Here is a 21,871-nt window from a genome sequence, read left to right on the forward strand (position 1 = left end):
TCCGCAGTGGCCTCCTAATTTCCTTCTTTGGAGTTGGGGGAGGGGGAGATATGGGGAAGGGACTTTGGGGTGGTGGGCTTGCCTTCCATTCCTGCCCTTTCTCTCCCCACTATTTTCTTCTAGATCCCTCCATAGCCCTGCTCCCGTTTCTCTCACCCTTCTTATACCTCAAACCTTTTTATTTCCTCTTTTATTTTCTATCTCTTGCAATTCCCTTGCACCGTTTCCAAATTCTCTTCTCCCCTGCGATACCATACAGGCAATCCACGTGCACAACACACACACACCCTTCACACCTGGGGATGTCCAAACCTTATGCCCACTCCCCTTCAAGCCCATTCACTCTCCACCGCCCTGGACGCCCTGCAGTTGGTGGCGGTGGGATGCTCACGGATACTGGGAGGGTGAGGGGAGTGGAACCCGTGAGGAGGACCTGGGGGCCTCTCCCTGGACTGACATGAAGGGTCGTCTGGCCTCTGCTCCCTCCACACCCATGCTGAGCTCCTGCCAAAGGAGCAATGCAACGGGAGAGGGGTCTGCTGAGCCTGGCGAGGGTCTGGGAGGGACCAGGAGGAAGGCGGGATCCCTGCTCGCTGTCCTGGCCCTGGGGGAGTGAGGGAGACAGATGCCTGGGAGAGCTGTGGGGAAGTCGCTTGCACAGTGCTCTCAGGAAGGAAGGAGGCCCGGCCCTGCTCACCACGGACTGGGTGCCTCAACCTCCTGAATCCCCAGACCACAACACCCCTGGGCTGGGGTGGCCTGGGGAGCCATTGTGCCCCTGCCTCCTGCCTACTCCTTTTGAAGCTTTTTCTTTTTTTTTTTCTTAAATTCTTGCTTCCTCTTCCTTCCTCTTCTCCCTCCCTTCTTTTTTCCTTCACCTTCTGCCTGCTCCTTCCCACCTGCCTGAGATGCCGAGGCCCGGAGGGAAGGTGACTGACTGTTCGGCTCCCCCATCGCAGGTAGGGGAGACTGCAAGTGTGGTCAGCGGGGGACAGAGAATCCAGGGCGTCAGAAGTCCGGAGAGAACCAGGCACCCGGAGCCAGGGAGACAGCGAGACGACAGCTGGTCACCTCTCTCACCCCGTCTCAGGTCTAAACCCGAAAGGAACAAAAAGCCCACGCTCCTCCCTAAGGTCCCCAGAGAGATGGTCAAGTCTGTAGATAGCATTCATCGGCAATACTAATATCGTGGTGTCATTAAGTATTCATGGCCATTCATTATGGCCTTTAATAATTCATCATTAGCACTTCTACCACACTTAGGACAGTGTGGAAAGGGAATAGGTATACAGAGGATAAGAATGATGGCATATAAATGAAGGTTTATTCACATGCAAATTACCCAAAGTTGTATGATGCCCATCCAACTCTCTTTTTCTCTTTTTTTTTGAGACAGAGTCTCACTCTGTGGCCCAGGCTGGAGTGCGGTGGCGCAGTCTCAGCTCACTGCAGCCTCCGCCTCCCAGGTTCAAGCGATTCTCGTGCCTCAGCCTCCCAAGTAACTGGGATGACAGCCATGCACTACCACACCCAGCTAATTTTTATATTTTTAGTAGAGTCAGGATTTTACCATGTTAGCCAGGCTGGTCTCGAACTCCTGGCCTCAAGTGATCTGCCTGCCTCAGCCTCCCAAAGTGCTGGAATTAAGGACATGAGCCACAGTGCTGGGCTCCATCTCTTGATCAATGTGTTGCTTGTTTGGTGATGCCTGCCATGCTGGCAGAAACCCTGTCTACCTGGACCTCTGGGACTTAAGGACCCTGGCTGTCCAGGCCACATCCCCATCTGCCCTCATGGGGGACCCAGGGACATCCTGAGCCTGGCATCCAAGGCTCTACCTGGTCACTACCCACCTGCCCAGCCTCACTGTCCCCTCCCCTGCCTACATGTGTCACACCAACCAAAAAGGGTGGCCATAGTTTCCACAAATGCACTGCATTTCCCCACTTCCAGGCCTTCCTAGATGTCCTTTCTCTCTGCATGCTCAGTGCCCTACTGTCTGGGCCATGTTCAAATGTGTCATTCTCCTCCCATTTCCCTGCCCAACCCAGCCTGAGCTCAGCCCCTCTGAGTTTCCAAAGCTCTCCAGATCCACATAGCTCCCCTCGGTCCTTCACCCTAGGATTGTGGATGTGGTCATGTTTCCATCCTGTTATTCTCTCCAGACTAGAGGCCAGGTGTTGCGATGCAGGGCTAGGCGGAGTCTGCGCTTAGGTACTGGAGAGACTAAAGAGAGAGACTGAGCTAGAGAGGCCACCCATTAGGTGAGAGCGTGGCGCTGTGTGTGCTTTGTGCACCGGAGTGAGCAAGTGTGAGAGGAAGAGCAAGTGAAAGTCAGGCCCATGGGGGAGCGGACAGCAATGGAGGGCGCAGGGCAGGCCTTTCTGCAGCAACAGACATGTCCTAGAGCTGCACTGCCCTGTACGGTAGCCGCTAACCACACGCAGCTGTTGAGCATGTGAGATGCAGCTAGTGTGACTGAGGAATGCAGTTTCCACTTTTACTGAATTGCAATTAATTTTACTAACTCTATGTGGGATAAGGGTTACCGCATGGGGCAGCAGAGCTGTAGGCAAAGGAGTGAATATGCCTCTTGTCACCTCTGTACAAATCTACATGTGGGTATGTGAGTGTGTGTGTACATGCGTGGGCATGTATGTGGACACACACACTGTGGGTCAGGGCTGCAACGGGGGCAGCCTTTTGTGGCAGTGCCCCATGGGCAGCTCAGAGCCTGTATCACGTGGTGTGGGGCTGGTGTGTGGTTTCAGTGTGTACAGGACAGGAGGGGAGGGGGACAAAGGGGCCATTGTGCCATATTCCCAACTCAAACCCTCCTTTCCGCTGACATCACAGCTGCCCTAAATACAGCCACCCAGACCCGCTCCCCGAGACCCTCACTATCCCCTGCAGGGTGTCACAGAGCCTGCCGCTCTGTCAGACTCACCTTTGTCTTCTCTGTGAGAAGGACCAGGCTCCTGTGGTTGACTTTTCAGTCAAACCCAGATGGTAAATTCTAGAAAGGGAGGAGGCTTCATTTGGATTTTTAATTTCTGCTGTAATCTCAGACTCCTGGGTCCCTTTTGGGACTTGAGCCCATCTCCCGGCAGGAGTTTCTATCACCAGAATACAGTGGATTTTCCCTCCTTTTTTTTTTTTTTTTTCTCAGCACCTTAACTCTCAGCTTTCCAGACTTTCTCCAGTGACAGAGCTGGGTGGGTGGAGGAGGGGAGGGGTTTCGAGAGAGCTTGCTGGCTGGGGCGAGGAGACTGTGTGTGGAGCAGGCGTGAGCGTGGGCGGCGTGGGAGAGAATGTGAGGCTGCCGTCAAGACCAGCGTCCACACGAAGAGGCGTTTGAGGGAGCGAGGTGAGTGCCACCAAGGGTTCCCTGTCTCCTGGGGGTGCCTGGTGATGAGCATGTGTCTCACTCTCTGTGCCCACCTATCTGTGCACAAATAAATGCATCTGTGTTCACAGGGGCCCTATACACATGCATGTGTGTGGGTTGGGGTGGGCGGGCATCTGTGCGTGATGAGGGCAGCTCCCCCACACGTGAGGCAGTGAAAGCAACCCTGTGTGAACTGTGAGAACACATGGACGATGGCATTTGGGACATATTGTACATGAGCGTGACAGAGGGCATAGGAGGGTCTGTCTGTGTGATATGGATGAGTGGGGCAGGGGAGCAAAGAGGAGTGTGGGAAAAATCAGTGGGTGTGGGAGGAGACCACTCTCGTGATGTTCCCCAGCCAGCGGGAGCCCTGGTGCTGGGAAGGGTGTGTCTCCCTGTCCCCTTCCCCTGTGTGCGCTCTAGAGGGTATCAAGTCAGGCTGAGGGCATGTCCACAGACAGGGAGGCAAGATTCTGGAAGCAGGAGGGGTCTTGTCCAGTAGGGTGGCAGGCCCTCCCCATGCAGAGATTTCAACCCTTCGCAGAGAATGTGCGAGGCAAGGCCAGGCGGGAGGTGAGTCTGGCACACGCTAGTGCTGGAGAAAGTGGGATTTTCTCTGCAAAAGACAATGGGAGGAACTGGGAAAGGGGTACTGAATGAGAAAGTACAGAGAACCATGATGGGGACTAAGACATTTTAGAGAGGGCGGCCACACACATGTTCAAATTCTGGATGAATTCACTGCTGTGGGGCAAACTGCCCGCACGCCAGGGCTTCGCTGCTGAGTGAACAGAGGCCTAGGAGAGCAGGTGTTCTGCAGAAAGCAGGGTAAAGGGCTGAGTTCCGGGTGTGAGTTAATCTGGGATGGAGATACAGGAAGAGCCATGAAACCAGCGCAGCCCAATAAAGATACAACCCAAGGCACAGATGAAATTTTTCATTTTCTAGCAGCCATTTAAACAAAGATAAAAAGGGTCGAGGGTGGTGGCTCACGCCTGTAATCCCAGCACTTTGGGAGGCCGAGGTGGGTGTATTGCCTGAGGTCAGGAGATCGTGACCAGTCTGGCCAACATGGTGAAACCCTGCCTCCACTAAAAATACAAGAAAAAATTAGCTGGGCCTGGCGGTGTGCGCCTGTAATCCCAGCTACTTGGGAGGTTGAGGCAGGGGAATTGCTTGAATCAGGGAGGTGGAGGTTGCAGTGAGCCGAGCTAGTGCCACTGCACTCCAGCTTGGGCAATGGAGCGAGACTCCATCTCAAAAAAAATAAAAAATAAAAAATAAAAAGGCTGGTGCTGTAGTGCATGTCCTAGCTACTCAGGAGGCTGAGGCGGAGGATTCTTTGAGGCCAGGAGTTTGAGACCAGCCTGGACAACATAGTGAGACCCTATCTCTACAAAAAAATTTTAAAAATTAGCCAGATGTGGTGGTGAGTGCCTGTAATCCTAGCTACTTGGTGGCTGAGGCCACTTGACTTTGAGGTAACAGTAAGCTATGATCATGCCACTGCACTCCAGCCTGGGCAACATAGTGAGACTTCATCTCAAAAGAATAAATAAGTAACTACAGGTAAAACTAATTTTAGCAATGTCTTTTATTTAACCTAATGTATCCCCAAATCTGATCATTTCACAATTACACTGACAGTACTTCTCAGTTTGGACTAGCCACAGCTTAAGTGCTCAGTAGCCACGTGGCCTGAGGCTGTTGGACTGGATGGCGCAGCTCTAGGCAGCAGATCCATGCCAAAGATCATAGGCTGCCACCCCCAATTCACAGGGAGAGACTGAACTTTTTACAAGGCACAGCTGGAAATGGAGTTCATTTAGCCTGGATCTTAGGGGCCAGGGAGACCCCAGGGACCTCTGGCCTTGGGGGATTGTGTGTGTGCTTGTATGCAATAATGTCTCCATCCTTGGGAGCTGCCAGAGTGTCCAGTTCCCACAAATTCTCACAGCAGCCCCAAGGTGGTTATGACGATCATCTTATGAGTAAACTAACCCTCAGCTAGCTGAGCCAGCTGTTGTGTGGCAGGATCATGATTCCAGTCCTGCTCCCGGGCAGTGTGCAGCAGGGGGCTGAGGCCGGCCCTAGGTGGTGCCTTCGGTCGCCAGGTCTGGCCGATAGAGAGGTGGTGAGGGAATGTCTGAGCGTCAGGCCACGTGTGGGTGCTGTCTTTAGAAGGAAGGTGGAAGCCACCCACCGGGCCACAGGGGCGATACCATCGTGGGACTGGAGGAGACAGGGGTGGAGCAGAGTGTGCAGCAGGCCAAGTCTCCCGATGGAGGTGGCTGTGGGGGCGGCTGCCCTTCTTTGTCCTTGGCTGTGGGGAGTGGAGCGTGACTGCTGGTTGGAATCTTGCACGCCAGGGAGGGGCTGTTGCCCAGTGGGGAGGAACTAAGTGTGTCTGTGCCTTCCCAGCGTGCTGCCGGGGACCTCTGGACGTGTGTGCCCAGGCAGGGCTTGGCGTCCTCTGCAGGCACGCCATCCTCCCAGCTACTTGTCTGGGCCACTTCCTCTCAGGCCGGCAGCCAGGCTCCCGTGTGCTCTTTGGAGCTGAGCAGGGAGAAAGGCGCTGCCAAGACCCCAAGGCAAAGCTGGGAAGTGAGGAGCTGGCCTTGCACTCTCCCAGCCCTGGCCGGCACAGGAAGAGCACTGGAGGCCCAAGAGCTGCCTGGCTGCAGGGGGCGAGCCCAGAGATGAGGGGTGGGCAGCCTCCTCCTCGAGGGAGCAGGGATCAAGGAGGAGCTACCCCAGACAGCAGGCTGGCTGCTGGAGCCTCCAGTCTGCGCAACTCCTGGTTTCCTTCAGGAGAAAGAAAGAAATAGCCAATGATAAGCCAGAGGCACCCGCTAGTCAAAGAACCCATTTGGTTATGGCGTGGGCACCTAAAGAGCTAGTCATTCAACAGGCAATCATTAAGCAGTACACTGCACCTCGGCCTGCCTCAGCAGATGCTCATGAAACCAATGTTTGACGAGTTGATTGACTAACTAATGGGTACAGGGAGGCACAGGAGATAATGGAAGAACCTTTAGCCATGGCCTTGCTCACCCCCTGTTCCCTGAGAAGGGGAGCAACCTCCTTAAGAACGCTGAGCACAGGCATGGTGGCTCACGGAGGTCATCCCAGCTTCTCAGGAGGCTGAGGCAAGAGGATCGCTTGAGGCCAGGAGTTCGGGACAAGCCTGGGCAACGTAGTGAGACCCTGGCTCTAAAAGAAAGAAAGAACGCTGAGCAAACCCATACACATGGTGTCCCTTCATGCCTCCCTTCAGAACATCCTTCCTGAGCCCTCACTGTGTGCAGGCACTGCACCTGCTGCAGGCTGAAAGAATCGTATGTTCTAGGGCGGAAAAGGACTCGGAATACGTGAGCCCAGACAGCACAAATCCTCTCAGAGAGCAGGAAGTCCTCGCAGGGCAGGCGGTGGGACCACAGCGGGGACAGGGAAGGCCTCTCTGAGGAGGTGCCCTTTGGGCAACGACAGAACCTGCAGTGAGGGGCTAGTTGTGTGGATGTGGGAGCCAGGGGCTCCCAGTAGAGGAAAAGGAGAAGGAGGCTGGAGTGGCGATGCCAGCCCTTATCTGGGTTCTCTCGGAGTTGCCACTAGGGGAGGGCCTTGCCAGCTGTCCCTCTTTTAGCCAGGCCCCTCTCAGGCCTGTCTTCACGTAGGAGTATATGAGCCTGGATGTGGCCAGGTGGCAGTGATCAGGGGAGAACTGGTCCAATTTGGTTGTAGCCACCTGGGAAAAACAGGTTCAGGCCTCCTCACGGCCAGCTGAGCTCTTCTGAGCTCATGTGGGGTCAAGCTGTGCTAGTGCCATTCAGCCCAACAAGGGTCCCAGGCTGTGCTGTGTCCTCTGCACCCCTGCCCATCTCTGGAGGAGCTCAGCAAGGTGGGGAGTCCTTGAGCCTAGGGCATTCGGGACCCACATTCCAACCTCCTTTTGATATCTTTTTTTTTTTTTTTTAACAGAGTTTTGCTCTGTCGCCCAGGCTGGAGTACAGTGGTGTGATCTGCAACCTCCACCTCCTGGGTTCAAGTGATTCTCCTGCCTCAGCCTCCCAAGTAGCTGTGATTACAGGTACGTGCCACCATGCCTGGCTAATTTTTGTATTTTTAGTAGAGATGGGGTTTCACCATGTTGGCCAGACTGGTCTCGAACTCCTGACCTCAAGTGATCTGCCTGTTTTGGCCTCCCAAAGTGTTGGGATTACAGGTGTGGGCCACTGCACCCGGCCCCACTCTCCATATCTAGATTAGCTTCTCTCCAAACACAACAGACAGAGGGACTCTCCCTCCAGGGAATCTTGAGGTGCCAACAGAATCTGAAGGTAAGGGCCTGGATTTCCTGCTTCTAGAACCCCCCAACACTGTAGAAGGCGGGATGAAGGCAGACATGCCAGGGTCAAATCCAAGCTTTGCCACTTGCTTGCTCTGTAACCTTGGGTAAGTCATTGACTCTCCCTTGGTCTCTGTTTCCTCGTCTATGAAATGGGAATGATGATCCAGGCATCCCTCACTACCAGGTTCGTGGGAGGGCTGCAGGTAGCAGGTCCTTCCCTCTTTCTTCCGGAGAATTTGAGAAAAAGGCAAAAAGCCAAGAGTCCAAAGGGCAGGCTGGCAGGCACTGGCTGCCTGTGGGGCCTCCCAGAAAGCACAAAGGGAAACAGAGCCAGTGAGGACTGGGGAGGCTGCCAGCAGCAATAGGTGAGCAGAGCAGCAGGTATTTATTCTGAATGTCCTTACTCCACACACTCTCACCCCGCCCCACTCCCTCTCCCTGCTTGTTTAGAGCCTGGGTTCCAGGCGGGCCAGGAGCTGGAATCAGTAGGTGGGATGTGCTGCTTGCCGAGTGGACACAGAAGGGAGGATGAAGTCAGGGCTGGACCTGGAACCACTATGGGAAGAAAGAGTGGAAGGCTGAGAGGGCCAGATGCCGGTTCTCCCGCCTTCCCCACCCTGACCCTCCAACCCTGAGTGCTTGGCGTTGGGGTCACAGCCCTGGCACTGGTGGGCACCCCCAGCAGCTGCCTCAGAGGGGCAGGCAAGTCTATGTGCCTGTTGCCCTGAACTCTCCCAGACCCCACCATTTGCCCCAGCCTTGAGATAAAGGCCATCTTGTTCCCAGAAATAAGGCTGACATCGCCCATCAGACCCACCTGGCCGAGCCCTCAGTGCTGGTCCAGAATGAGGGGCACCTGGGCGCTGTCCACACGGGGAGGCAGCCGCTCGCCCGTGCGCACATTGAACATGGGCAGGGTGGAGAGTGGCCGGGGCACCTCGCGGTTGGCCGCCATCTGCCGCAGCTCCTCTGTGTTCCCGTGGATGGTGCAGTGGTGGACCATCTGGATGCTGGAGGCACAAGTTGGGAGTCGTCAGCTCTGGGAGTCAGCTGCCCTGGAGTGAAGCCTGGCACTGCCTCTGAGTCACCCTGCAGTCCTCCCCACCACTGACGTGGGGAGAGACTCAAACACATGGTGCAGGGGCAGAAAATAAACAGAAAGCTCTACAGGGCTGGGCACGGTGGCTCACGCCTGTAATCCTAGCACTTTGGGAGGCTGAGGCAGGCAGATCACTTGAGGTCAGGAGTTTGAGATAACCATGGCCAACATGGTGAAACCCTGTTGCTACAAAAAATAAAAATAAAAAATTAGCCAGGCATGGTGGTGGGCACCTGTAATCCCAGCTACTCAGGAGGCTGAGACAGGAGAATCACTTGAACCTGGGAGGCGGAGGTTGCAGTGAGCTGAGATCACGCCACTGCACTCCAGCCTGGGTGAGAGAGACTCCATCTCAAGGAAAAAAAGGAAAGAGAAAGCTCTATGGTGCCTGCTCAGTGTCCAGTGGTCGAGACATGGGCTGTGGGTATAGACCGCCTGGGTTCAAGGCTGTGTGTCTTGGGCAAGTTGCTTAACCACTTCATGCCTTAGTTTGCTCAACTGCCAAATGGAGATAATAGCACCTACCACCAGGCTGGGCGCAGTGGCTCATGCCTGTAATCCCAGTACTTTGGGAGGCTGAAGGAGATGGATCACTTGAGACCAAGAGTTCAAGGCCAGCCTGACCAACATGGTGAAACTACATCTCTATTAAAAAAAAAAAAAAAAAAAAGAACCTACCTCCTAGGACTGCTGTGAAGATTAAAAGAGAAAATGCAGCTTAGTGTTTAGAACAGTGCTCACCACGTGGTAAGCGCTCACAAGATACAGAGACATGAACAGACATCCACAGGGGCCATATTCTTCCAGAAGCCAGTATTTGTGAGCTTTATATTGTTATTTATATTATTTATTTATTTATTTTTAAGAGATGGGGTCTCACTTTGTTACCAACTTCAGTGCAGTGGCACAGTCATAGCTCACTGCAGCCTCCACCTCCTGGGCTCAAGCGATCCTCCTGCCTCAGCCTCCTGAGTAACTGGGACTATAAGTGCAAATCACCATGCTTGGCTAGTTTTTAAAAATATTTTTGGCCAGGCGCAGTGGCTCACGCCTGTAATCCCAGCACTTTGGGAGGCCGAGAGGGGCAGATCACGAGGTCAGGAGATCAAGACCATCCTGGCTAACACGGTGAAACCCCGTCTCTACTAAAAATACAAAAAAATTAGCCGGGCGTGGTGGCAGGCACCTGTAGTCCCAGCTACTTGGGAGGCTGAGGCAGGAGAATGGCGTGAACCCGGGAGGCAGAGCTTGCAGTGAGCCGAGATCACGCCACTGCACTCCAGCCTGGGCAACAGAGCGAGACTCCGTCTCAAAAAAAAAAGAAAAAATTTTTTTTGTAGAGACAGGTGTCTTACTATGTTGTCCAGGCTGGTCTTGAACTCCTGGCCTCAAGAGACCCTCCTGCCTCTGCCTCCCAAAGTGCTGGGATTACAGGCATGAGCCACCACACCCAGCCAAGAACTGGTTTTCTTAGAGGAGCTGGGGTCCCAGGCAGGGATGAAGCAACCCCACTTGCCACTTGGTTACTGATGAGATGAGAGAGGAGAAGTGATCACCACCCATGTTCAGGTCCCAATTAGTGGACACGGACTCCAGTTAGAGCCTGACAGTTTAGACCACAGAAAAGACCTAGCTTCACACTGAATGGGCCACGCTCCTCCTGCGGGGCGTGGGACCAAGTCCTGTCTGGCGAGCAGGAAGAGGTGGAGTCACCATCTAAGGCCAGGGGAGGGGCAAGATGAGCTCTTGAGTCTGGAATTTGGTGAGCTGAGTTATCCGAAACACAATTTTCTATTCCCAGGCAAGGGGAGACTGAGGGGAAAGAGAGCAACCAGTGTGTGGATGCTGAGATGGAGACAGCTGGGCAGGTGAGGCCCTGGCAGAGGAAGGCCTCAGTCAGTGGGCCCCCTCCTTACTCCCAGTCCCACATCTGGGCCTCATTACTCTGGCAACACGCAGGTGGAAATATGTGCTGGGGATGTTTTTCTAGAGCAAGAGCAGAAGCCAGACCCTGCAGTGGCTTCCCCACGTTCCTTCCACATCAGCACTTGGGCAGACAGACAAACGGCAGGCATTCCTACACACTCAGGCACACACACACACGTGGCCCGGGTCTCACCCACTCCCACTCCACCACCAACACACAGTCCCGAAAGCACTGCCTCTGGCACAGAAATCCCCAGGAGAGGGTCGTGGGACCTGGAGGACTCTGTGCAATCGCTGAAATCTGATCTAGGTGAAAAGCAGACAGCAGAATCATAACTTGTGGATAATCTGAAAAGTGGCAGACATCGAACAAGTGAAAAACTGGATTTCGTAGAAATATATCAACACAAAATCCAAACCAGCCAAGGCTAATGTTGCACATGGTAAAATGGTTATTGATTTCAAATGGACGGAGGCAGCAGATTTTTCTGACAACATCAGAGCTACAGAGTTGACCCAGGGAAAGCTGGATGTGGAGGAAATACTGGTCACAAGAGAATATCCTCAGTGGCAGTAGATGTTAGTGATTACATTTGGCACAGTCCAAAAAAATTGAGGAATAAAATCTTCTCAGTGAAATGTACATGAAAAATCACTGATCCCCATGGGGAAAAAATTCTACAAAAATGAAAACAGAAAATAAAAGCAAAGCCTTTTAACTGCTTTGTATAGAAAGTTGCTTGAGGAATTAAGTCAACTCAGCATAGATCAAGGAATTACATCTCTGTTCACTCTGGAAAATATATTCCCTATAAAAAATTCATAAATGTTGGTATAGCCCTGATGCCTGCAAAGCTTGTATTCCTCAACCCAGTGGCTCAAAAACCCAGTAGGTCAAGATGGTGGGGTCAAAATGGTGAGTTTAAAACTTAGGGCCATGCCAGGGGCAGTAGCTTGAGTCCCAGCTACTCAGGAAGCTGAGATGGGAGGATCGCTGAGCCCAGAGAGTTCGAGGTTGCAGTGAGCTACGATCATGCCACTGCACTCCAGCTTGGGTGACAGAGTGAGACCCTCTCTTTTTTTTTTTTTTTTTTTTTTTGAGATGGGGTCTCGCTGTGTCTCCCAGACTGGAGTGCAGTGGCGCGATCTCCTGTCTCTTATACACATCTAGATGTGTATAAGAGACAGGGAGGCGGAGCTTGCAGTGAGCCGAGATCGCGCGACTTCACTCTAGCCTGGGCAAGAGAGTGAAACTCTGTTTCAAATAATAATAATAATAATAATAAAATAAAACAAAATAAAATCAGCCCAGGCATGTGCACACACACATGCATATGCGCACGCACCGTGCAGGCCCACTGTTTGGCCCGTAAGAGCAGCCTTCCTCCCCAGGACACCTGGCATGTTACATGCCTCCACCATCTGGCATCTCTGGTCCACCCCTCCCTGGAGGAAACAATGAGGCTACTGTGACCCACACAGAATTCTGGTAGCCTCTGAGGTCACCACAGAGATAACCTCACCACCCCCTGCACCAGGAGCACAAGTCTGTGGAAGCCAGCCATGGGTGACCATCCTTGATCCTCTCTCTGGCCACCCAGGGAAAGGCGAGGGCCGGAGCCCAAGAGGAAGCCTCAGGGAGGACCAGCAACCAGGACGCACCTCAGCCATCATGCAAAGAGCAGCCCAGTGGAGACTGCCAGCTGCCCTGGAGGTCCTTGCACCCAAGACATTTCACCTACCCCAGGGAGAGAAGCCGAAAGGCACTTCGCCACTGTCCCTGTCAGTGCCCTTGACCTCAAATACTGCCTTGAGTGGAGGCCAGCAGGGCAGCGTGTCCCTAGCAAGAGAGCGACTGGGCAATGCACCTGTGCCAAAGCCTGCCAGAAGCCCAGCATATCCAAGGTGATCCTGAGGGCTGTGGCAGACAAGGGGACCTGCAAGTATGTGTCCATGGCCACCCTGAAGAAGGCTGTTTCCACCGCGGGCTACGACATGGCCCGAAATGCCTATCACTTCAAGCGTGTGCTCAAGGGGCTGGTGGACAAGGGCATGCTCAGCAGGTGACCAGCAGGGGGCCTCTGGCTCCTTCACCCTGGGCAAGAAGCAGGCCTCCAAGTCCAAGCTCAAGGTCAAGAGACAACAGCAGCAGAGGAGGCGCTCTGGGCAGTGCCTCTCTGGGCAGTGCCGCTCTGGGCAGTGCCCCTTTGGACAGCGCAGGTCACTACTGGGCTCCAAACAGGGGCACAAGTGACTTGTCAAGAGGGTTCAAAGGATCGCCCAGTGCCACTGCAATTAACGAGGCAGGCCGGGCAAGCAGTCAGGGGTGCCAAGCCCGCCATTGGCTCAGTGCAGTGAGAATAAAAGGAAGCTAACATTTCACATCTGCCTCCTGGAATCTGGGGTTCAGGGGAGTGGGAGAGGAAAAGGGCTGGGGGCACAGAGGAGGGGTAAGGCCATGAGTAGGAGAAACCAGGCCAAAATAAGAGAGGAAGGATTTGGGAAAGGCTGGCAGAGTTGGAAGCATTCATAGACACCAGCTAGTCCAACCGCGTGGTCTTGCAGGTGGAGCATCTGAAGCCAGAAAGAAGGGTCACGGAGTAATTGTGTGGCAGAGCCCGGCCTGGACCGCAGGTGTCTGACTCATACTGATACTGGGAGTCTCTTAAGTTGCTTCTCAAGCCCTTTCCCCCAGAGTGGCAGTAGCTCCCATTCCCCTGTGCCACAACAGGCTCTTCTTTTTTGGGGAAAAGAGTCTCACTCTGTTGCCCAGGCTGGAGTGCAGTGGCACAATTACGGCTCACTGCAGCCTCAACCTCCCAGGCTCAAGCGATTCTCCTATCTCAGCCTCCCAAGTAGCTGGGACCACAGGCATGCTCCACCATGCCTGGCTAATTAAAAAAAAATTTTGTTGAGATGGGGTCTCACTGTGTTGCCCAGGCTGGCCTCAAACTCCTGGGCTCAACCAATCCTCCCACCTCAGCCTCCCAAAGTGCTGGGATTACAGGCATGAGCCACCACACCCAGCTCACTAGAAACTCTTCTATGGACACCAGCAGATAAGAAGGCAGAGTCAGGAAAGATCAGGCCCAGCATCCAGCCAGCCCGGGGCTAGGACTCAGAGGTCACCCCAGAATGATTTATTTTGTCTCTGCTGTTCATGGCATAGTTTGGGGGTGGGGGTCCAACAACTGTCTAGGTGGGCTCCCACCCCACCCCCTGCTTTCCTTTACTCACTCAGAGGTAGCCAGGTCTCTCTTCAGCCTGTGGGAAAGTGAAGGAGAGGGTTAGCCCAGCTCTGGGCTTCACCCCAAGGTGCCCCAGGGCTCCAGTGTGTGTGGAGGTCAGTGTGCGATTATCCACAATGCCCTCCTGGTGCCAGGCCAGGCAGGTCTCAAGCCCTAAGTTGCCTACAAAGGGGCCCCACACTCCTTTTGTGCCTGAGAACCCCATTCCCAGGGCGTCTGGGTCCCACACAGCACAGGTGCCACCAGGAGTCCCATGGGTGTGAGCTCCAGCAGGTACTCCCCTGCCCTTCATGCCCACACTCACCTTCCCTCCCGCCGGCAGCACATGACGTAGGCCAGCAGCAAGGTGAGAAGCAGGGCCACCAGCAGGGGCACCAGGAGGGTGACCAGAGCATCCACCAAGAAGTCACGGTCTGGGGCCTCAGTGGGTGGGCAGAAGAACGGGTCATACTCCAGGATCCCATCGCCTGGGGTGGGCATCTCATCTGCAGGCTCCGGGACTGACTTATCCACCTGCACAGAGAGTTCAGGGCTGATGCAGGAAGTGGCTGGCTGGACACAGAGGTCCCCAGAAACAGGGCAGGGGCCAGGACTAGGGGGCAGGAGACACAAAGTCCAGCAGAGGCAGGACAGTGCACTGGTTAATGCACAGCTCTAGGGTCTGACCTACTGGTTTGAATCGAGACTCAGACAAGTGCTTAGCTAGGATGATTATGTGCCTCTGTTTCGTCACCTCTGAAGTCAGAAGGATAATAGTAGCACCTGTCTCCTGGAGTGGTGGTGAGCATAAAATATGTTGATGGGACAGTGCCCAGCACATAGCAAGGGCTCAAGAATGTTGTCAATTACCAGTCACTGGCTGTGGACCCTGAATGAGTCCCTGCTCTGTTGGTCAATTCACAGGAACAGAGTACACCAGCAGTGGGATCCTGTGAACCTCAGCTCAGTATCCAAAAAGCTGTTGTGAGCATCTTTGGTTTATAGTGTGAAGAGTTCTCAGATCCTTGTTGTAAGTGGGTTTGCTAGGTAGAACCTTAGAGAAAATCAGACAGAGCTGTCACGCAGAGGCCCTTGGTAGGGAAAGGGTTTGGGAACCAGATTATGACATAGCTGTTGGCCTGGGCGGATCTGGAGCGCGGGAGTTGGAGACCCCACGTGTGGATTGCGGACTCTGTCGCCCTCTTGTGGGAGTAAGGTAGAACTTCAGGCGGTGTGTGTGTGTGTGTGTGTGTGTGTGTGTGTGTGTTTGTGTGTGTGTGTATCATCAGACTAAGCCTGTGGGCAATACTGAGAGTATCAGAGAAAGAAATGGGGACTGGAGCAATCAGAGAGACGGAGGTAGGAAGAGGCATGTGAGGGAAGGGGGACGGTGATGGGGGACCATGCCCCAACCCACCCCTGGACCCAGGATCCCTCCTCACCAGGGTCACATTGCACCAGTCAACGCGGAAGTGGGGAGCCAAGGTGTCGTAGCAAGACAGAAGTGGAGGCTGGCCCTGGGCACAGCGGGCGTGGCTATCGGGGGATGCCACCATCTTCAGGCAAGTAGAGAAAGGTGAGGCAGAACCCACCTTAATGTACACCCTGGGACCAGATAGAAGTCACTGTCAGCAGAGTGGGGGCAGGGGGCACCAGGCACCACTCTGCAGGGGTTGTTGAAACCGTCCTGATTGTAGGCTATGACCTGGGGATGGGATGGGGGAGACGGCTAGGAGGGAGGATTAAGGGAGGAACATGGCACAGCTGGGGTCTGGCAGGAGTCACAGTCCTCCCAGAGATCTGAGGTCATGGTGAGAGTACCCAGAGCAACCCATTCTTCTAGGGGGCCTTACCCTCCCCACTAAGGAATGTCTTTTAATGGATGGATCTGGTATGTCCTCATGAGGCACCGGGAAGTACAGAGTTCAAGGTAACTAGGGTCTGGACTCTGGAAGGACAAGGAGATGGGGGGGTAGCCAGAGGGGAGTGGAGAGTGGTGTGACGCTGGGAGGTGGAGATATGCATGGTAAAGCCCCACCTGGAAATTAGGGAGACCCTTGTTCTATGCCTGCCACAAGCAGCAGCATCCTCTTTCAGGAAGTCCTCTAGGGTTGCACACCTACCCTTCTTTTCGGCCCTCAATGGGAAGGGGGACACGGCCCCCACGGTCCAAGGCAGAAGTGATGTTGAGCAGCTGAAGCTCTCCCGGCTCCCAGAGTCCCCCCAAGGCTGAGAGGAAGCGGCTGGCAGGGGCTGAGGGCAGCACCTCCTCCACATCATGGCTGCGCACCAGGAACTCAGCTTGGTACGGCAGCAGGGGGCCTGGGAAGGCCAGGTGGACACCTCAGGCTGCACCCAGACCCAGCTCTGCCCCGCGAAGTCTCCCCGAAGCTCCTCCTCACATCCCCGCACACCCCTTCAGGCCCCTCAGTGTCCCATCCATCACAGACCCCAACGAGCCAAGGCCCCGTAGTCTCTGCAACGCAACCGGTAACAGAACTCCAGAGCCTGGAACCCCACCCAGCCCAGCATCCATTCTCTAAGGCCTTGTCCCCACTTTCCAGGATGCCCTGCTCCACTCCTCTCCAAGCCTCTCCCGTCCACAGCCCCCTCCCTTTCCAGGGGAGGTCCCCCAAGACTGGCATTGGTGAGGAAAGGATGGGGCACAGCTAGAGGTACCTTCCGAGTCCCCAATCTCCAGCACCAGCCTCTGCCGAGTGGTATCAAAGCTGTCCCGATTGTAGGCTGTGACCTGGGGGATGGGATAGACACCTGAGAGGTGGATTAGGGGAGAAACGTGGCACAGTGGGGGCCTGGCAGGAGAGGACTCAGATACCAAATTAGAGGTATGTAAATTATATGTAAATGACTGTGAAGGAGCACCCAATCCGACTGGTAAGGCTGCTCCTAGGAGGCCACGCTGGCCCACCCCTATGATTTTCTCAGGGTCCCTGACGGCACCTCAATGACCTGGCGCCCACGATCTTCTGGGGTGGCAGAGCCGTAGAGGAAGCCAGGGTGGTGCGGGCTGCGCTGGGTGTAGCGGAGCCACCGGGGCAGGTCTGGGTGTCCCTGGAGGTGGGCGTGGTAGGTGATGCGGACAGCCGGTGGGACAGCTGGTGGAAGCGAGGAGAGGGGATTAGAGTCACAGCAGGAGCCCTCCAGGGTCCACCCCAGCCCTCCCGCCTGGGTGCCTGTCAGGCCGCTCACCGACGTGCTCAGGAAGGCTCAGAAAGGTCTCATGGTCCAAGGTGTGCACAAAGACACGGCCCACAAGTGGGTATAGCGTGGTCTGCTGGGCCTCGGTGTCCCCCAGTCCTGCCAGGAGAACTGTGGGGACCCCACAAGTCCCAAACACACAGGCCAGCCTCAGTCCTGGGCAGGGGATAAGATCCCTTCCCCACCAAGTCCTTGGAGCCCCTAAGGGACCAAGAGAAGCGCTTCCTTTGCTGCCTCCCAGGAAGGGATTGGGGTGGGGGTGAGGGAGCAGGCCCTGCTGGGTTAGACATTTTAAATGTCTGGGTTGTGGGATTCGTGGGAGAGCCTCTCCCACAACCTTTCCATTCCTTGTTTCAGGCCCCTATTAATGGTGCAGTGGGCAGGGACTGATGTTTGGGAAGTGTGTGTGTGAGGGTGTGTGTGTATGTGAGGGGGTGTGTGTGTGAGGGTGTGTGTGAGAGGGTGGGTATGTGTGAGGGGGTGTGTGGGGGTGTGTGTGTATGAGGGTCTGTGTGAGAGTGTGTGGGTGTGTGTGAGGGTGTGTGGGTAAGAGTGAGAGTTGTATGTGTGAGGGTGTGTGTGTGACGGTGCATGTGTGAGGGTATGTGGGTGTGCATGGGTTGTGTGATGGTGTATGAAGGTGTGTGTGTGTCAGGGTGTGTGTGAGGGTGTGTTTGGGGGTGTGTATGTGAGGGTGCATGAGGGTGTGTGTGAGGGTGTGTGTGAGTGAGGGTGTGTGTGGGTGTGTGTGAGGGTGTGTGAAGGTGTGTGGGTGTGTGTGAGGGAGGGTATGTGTGAGGGTGTGTGTGTGAGGGTGTGTGAGGGTGTGTGTGAGGGTGTGTGAAGGTGTGTGGGTGTGTGTGAGGGAGGGTATGTGTGAGGGTGTGTGAGGGTGTGTGAGGGTGTGTGTGAGGGTGTGTGAGGGTGTGTGTGAGGGTGTGTGAGGGTGTGTGTGAGGGTGTGTGAAGGTTGTGTGTGAGGGAGTGTGAGGGTGTGTGTGAGGGTGTGTGAAGGTGTGTGTGATCGTGTGTGAGGGTGTGTGAGGGTGTGTGAGGGCATGTGTGTATGTGTGTGAGGGTGTGTGTGTGTGGATGTGTGTAAGGGTGTGTGCAAGGGTGTGTGAGAGTGTGTGAAGGTGTGTGTGATGGTGTGTGAGGGTACGTGTGAGGGAGGGTGTGTGTGAGGGTGTGTGAAGGTGTGTGCAAGGGTGTGTGCGAGGATGTGTGAGGGTGTGAGTGCAGGTGTGTGTGAAGGTGTGTGAAGGTGTGTGCCAGAATGTGTCTGAGGGTGTGCATGAGTGCGAGTGTGTGAAGGTGTGTGCAAGGGTGTGTGAGGCGGGTATGTGCGAGGGTATGTGAGGGTGTGTGAGTGTGGGTGTGTGAAGGTGTGTGAGAGGGTGTGTGTGAGGGTGTGTGAAGGTGTGAGTGAGGGTGTGTGAGGGTGTGTGAAGGTGTGTGGGAAGGTGTGGGAGGGTGTGTGTGGGTGTGTGGTGTGAGGGTGTGTGTGGGTGTGTGGTGTGAGGGTGTGTGTGGGTGTGTGGTGTGAGGGTGAGTGTGGGTGTGTGAAGGTGTGCATGTGAGGGGGTGTGTGATGGTGTGAGGGTGTGTGTGAGGATGTGTGAGGATGTGTGAGGGTGTGAGGGTGTAATGTGAGGGTGTGTGAGGATGTGAGAGGGTGTGTGAAGGTGTAAGGGGGTGTGTGAGGGTGAGGGGGTGTGTGAGGGTGTGTGTGGAGTGTGTGAGGGTGTGTGAGGGTGTGTGTGAGTGAAGGTGTGTGTGAGGGTGTGTGTGAGGGAGGGTGTGTGTGAGGGTGTGTGAGGGTGTGTGTGAGGGAGGGTGTGTGTGAGGGTATGTGAGAGTGTATGAGGGTGTGTGAGAGTGTGTAGGGGTGTGTGAGGGTGTGTGTGAGTGAAGGTGCGTGTGTGAGGGTGTGTGAGGGTGTGTGTGAGTGAAGGTGTGTGTGAGGGTGTGTGTGAGGGAGGGTGTGTGTGAGGGTATGTGAGGGTGTGTGTGAGGGAGGGTGTGTGTGAGGGTATGTGAGGGTGTATGAGGGTGTGTGAGAGTGTGTAGGGGTGTGTGAGGGTGTGTGTGAGTGAAGGTGCGTGTGTGAGGGTGTGTGAGGGTGTGTGTGAGTGACGGTGTGTGTGTGAAGGTGTGTGAAGATGTGGGGGGGGAGTGTGTGAGGGTGTGTGAGAGGATGTGTGAGGGTGTGTGTGAGGGTGTGTGTGGGGGGTGTGTGAGTGAAGGTGTGTGTGTGAGGGTGTGTGTGAGTGAAGGTGTGTGTGTGAGGGTGTGTGTGAGAGGGTGTGTGAAGGTGTGGGGGGAGTGTGTGAGGGTGTGTGAAGGTGTGTGTGAGGGTGTGTGTGAGGGTGTGTGTGTGAAGGTGTGTGAAGATGTGGGGGGGGTGTGTGTGAGGGTGTGTGAGAGGATGTGTGAGGGTGTGTGTGAGGGTGTGTGTGGGGGGTGTGTGTGTGAGGGTGTGAAAGGCACTGGGAAAAGAATCCCATGCTAAATGCCCAAGAGCCCGTAGGAGAGGAAGAGGGGGCCCGGAGCCTACAGAAGGGGAAGGGTAGCCATTCTGTGCCTGGAGACCCCACCTTCCTCCCCTGAAATACAGGGAAGGAAAAGGCCTGCCCTAGAGGCCAGTAGGAGCTGAGCAAAAGGAATCCTAAGCCCAGGAGAGGAGCAGAGGACTTGGCCGCCAGCTCCACACTCCCTCCCAGGGCCAAATTTAGCCTCTGGGCTCAGAAGCTGCTGCCCAGCCAGCTCATTAAAGGGTCCGCGACCCTCTGGGCTTGCGCTGTCAAACTCACCCCCGCCCTAGGACACCTCCAGCTCTCAGAGCTCCCAGCCCCCTCATCCCAGAGCCCAGCTCCCAGCCCCATTCCCTGGAACCCCAGCCGGCCATGGCATTAACACCCCAAAGCCCTTCTGGCCCCTGCCTCACCCAACCCAGATCCCTGTTCTGCGGGCCCTCCATACCTCCATCTTACCACCCCTAAATCCTACCCCCTCAGCCCAGGCCTCCCCCTTGAGCAAGGCCCCAACTTGCCCACGAGGAGAGGAGTCCAGAAGAGTGTCACAGCCATGGCTGCCCGGCCTGGCCCGCCCCATGAGTGACAGAGACAGGGGGCAGGGAGGAGAGGAGGGAAGGAGGGAGGTGGCTTGGGGCAGCTGGGTGCCAGCATCAGCCTCCCCTCCCTGCCTGGAGCAGGCACTGAATCTGGGATAGACACGCTCATCACATTCATTGTCCCTCCGATCGTCCCCTCCAGTGGCCACAGTGTTTTCTAAACCACCAACCTGGCCACCTCCATCCTTCCTTAAAACTCTAATGCTTCTCATGGCCCCTGAGTTCCCAGCTCATCCCCAGTTGGTGGCTTTCTGGCCCGTCCTGAAACTGGTCAGTTGGTCTAGAATCCCATCCTCTGCCCCCACCTTCCCAACCCCAGGCCCCTGCCCAGCCTCACTCCGCTCCTGCCTAGCTTGGCAGACTCTCTCAAGTCTCCATGCCATCACCCAGGCTGTTCCCTCTGCCTGCAATTCCCTTCCCATCTTGATTCAAGCAGCAACCTTCCAGTCACCTTTCCAGACTCTGCACAGATGTCCTCTCCTCTCTGAAGCCTTTCTGACCTCCCTTCCTCTGTTAGGCCAAGCTGGGTGACCCCTCAGCCCCTGCGTGCTTTCCTGGGCACAATCCCACCGCACAACACTGCTCCAAGCTCCTCGAAGACTAGGATCTTGTCATGTTTGTATCCTTGGGCCTGGCACAGGGCCTGGAAACTAGTAGGTGTAGCCGGCTGGTGGCAGTTTCCTTAACAGCAAATGTAGGTGCCATCCACCCAGCCTTTATCCCCAGTCCAAGCACTTCAGTTGGAAGTCTAGCAAACCCGGGACAGGACCAGCCAGGTAGAGACAGCTGAGCGGAGGAGGCGCCTTCTCTGGCCCATGGAGTCAGGGCTCAGTGCACAGACTCGGAAGCCTGGAGGTGGGCACGAGTCCCACCTTGGCCACTTGCTGGGGATGCAGCCTTGAGTGTGCCATTTGCCCTCTAGCCCATTTCCACAACTATAAACTGGCAAGAATAGTGCTTGCCTCTTGGCATCATTGTGAGGACTCCACAAAGTAATGAATGCAGTGCATATTTATGGAACACCTGCTATGTATCAGACATTGAAGTTGCAGAGGTAGGCAAACCTCTGCCCACGTGGAGGTCACCTGCCTGTGGGTAATGCCAGCTAGCCCTGCCAGTTACTGTGCTGAGAGTCTTACATATATCTACCTATATTACCTCATTCCACCCCCTCAGCAGTTCCATGAGGCAGGTATTATTACTGTGCCCATTTAACAGGTGATAAAACTGAGGCACAGGGGTGTATACCTTCCCCAAGGCCACATTGCTGATGAGTAGAATGCAGGCAGATGGCTTAGCCCAGTGCCTGACTCAGTCAATGACAACTGCCGATGTACTTGCCGGCCCCGCTTGCCCTTCCTTCCTGCCTCTGCCAAAGGATCTCAGTCCAGGGGTGATGGGGCAGGGTGTCCTCTCCCCACGTCTCCTACTTAGGGCAGGCACAGGGGCACTCTCCCCAGGTGCCCTGAGAAGGGAGCAGGGACCTATGGCTGCCAGGGTTCCCAAATCCTTGGTGCCTGTGTGAGCGC

The 21,871-nt window shown here is 55.2% G+C and overlaps 1 protein-coding gene and 1 pseudogene across 2 annotated transcripts; one reads left to right on the forward strand and one right to left on the reverse strand.

The window, feature by feature from the left end:
• Positions 1 to 8,076: 8,076 nt before the first annotated feature.
• On the reverse strand, positions 8,077 to 20,329 carry SGCA (sarcoglycan, alpha (50kDa dystrophin-associated glycoprotein)). 2 transcript variants are annotated; one of them, XM_011999268.1, is made up of 10 exons: positions 20,262 to 20,329; positions 17,202 to 17,321; positions 16,953 to 17,107; positions 16,671 to 16,743; positions 16,115 to 16,313; positions 15,434 to 15,596; positions 14,317 to 14,525; positions 14,002 to 14,028; positions 8,557 to 8,749; positions 8,078 to 8,294 (listed from the first exon to the last, which is right to left on the reverse strand). In XM_011999268.1, the coding sequence occupies exons 1-9, from the start codon at positions 20,296 to 20,298 to the stop codon at positions 8,569 to 8,571; spliced, it is 1,164 nt and encodes a 387-aa protein (XP_011854658.1). In that variant the 5' UTR covers positions 20,299 to 20,329; the 3' UTR covers positions 8,078 to 8,294; positions 8,557 to 8,568. The 2 variants fall into 2 exon arrangements, with proteins under 2 accessions (XP_011854659.1, XP_011854658.1); XM_011999269.1 differs by lacking the exons at positions 14,317 to 14,525; positions 15,434 to 15,596 and having other exon boundaries at positions 8,077 to 8,294.
• Positions 12,167 to 13,063, forward strand: LOC105553266 (annotated as a pseudogene).
• Positions 20,330 to 21,871: the final 1,542 nt, after the last annotated feature.

The sequence above is a fragment of the Mandrillus leucophaeus genome, unplaced genomic scaffold (assembly GCF_000951045.1).
Source record: "Mandrillus leucophaeus isolate KB7577 unplaced genomic scaffold, Mleu.le_1.0 Scaffold59, whole genome shotgun sequence".
NCBI classification, from domain to species: Eukaryota; Metazoa; Chordata; class Mammalia; order Primates; family Cercopithecidae; genus Mandrillus; species Mandrillus leucophaeus.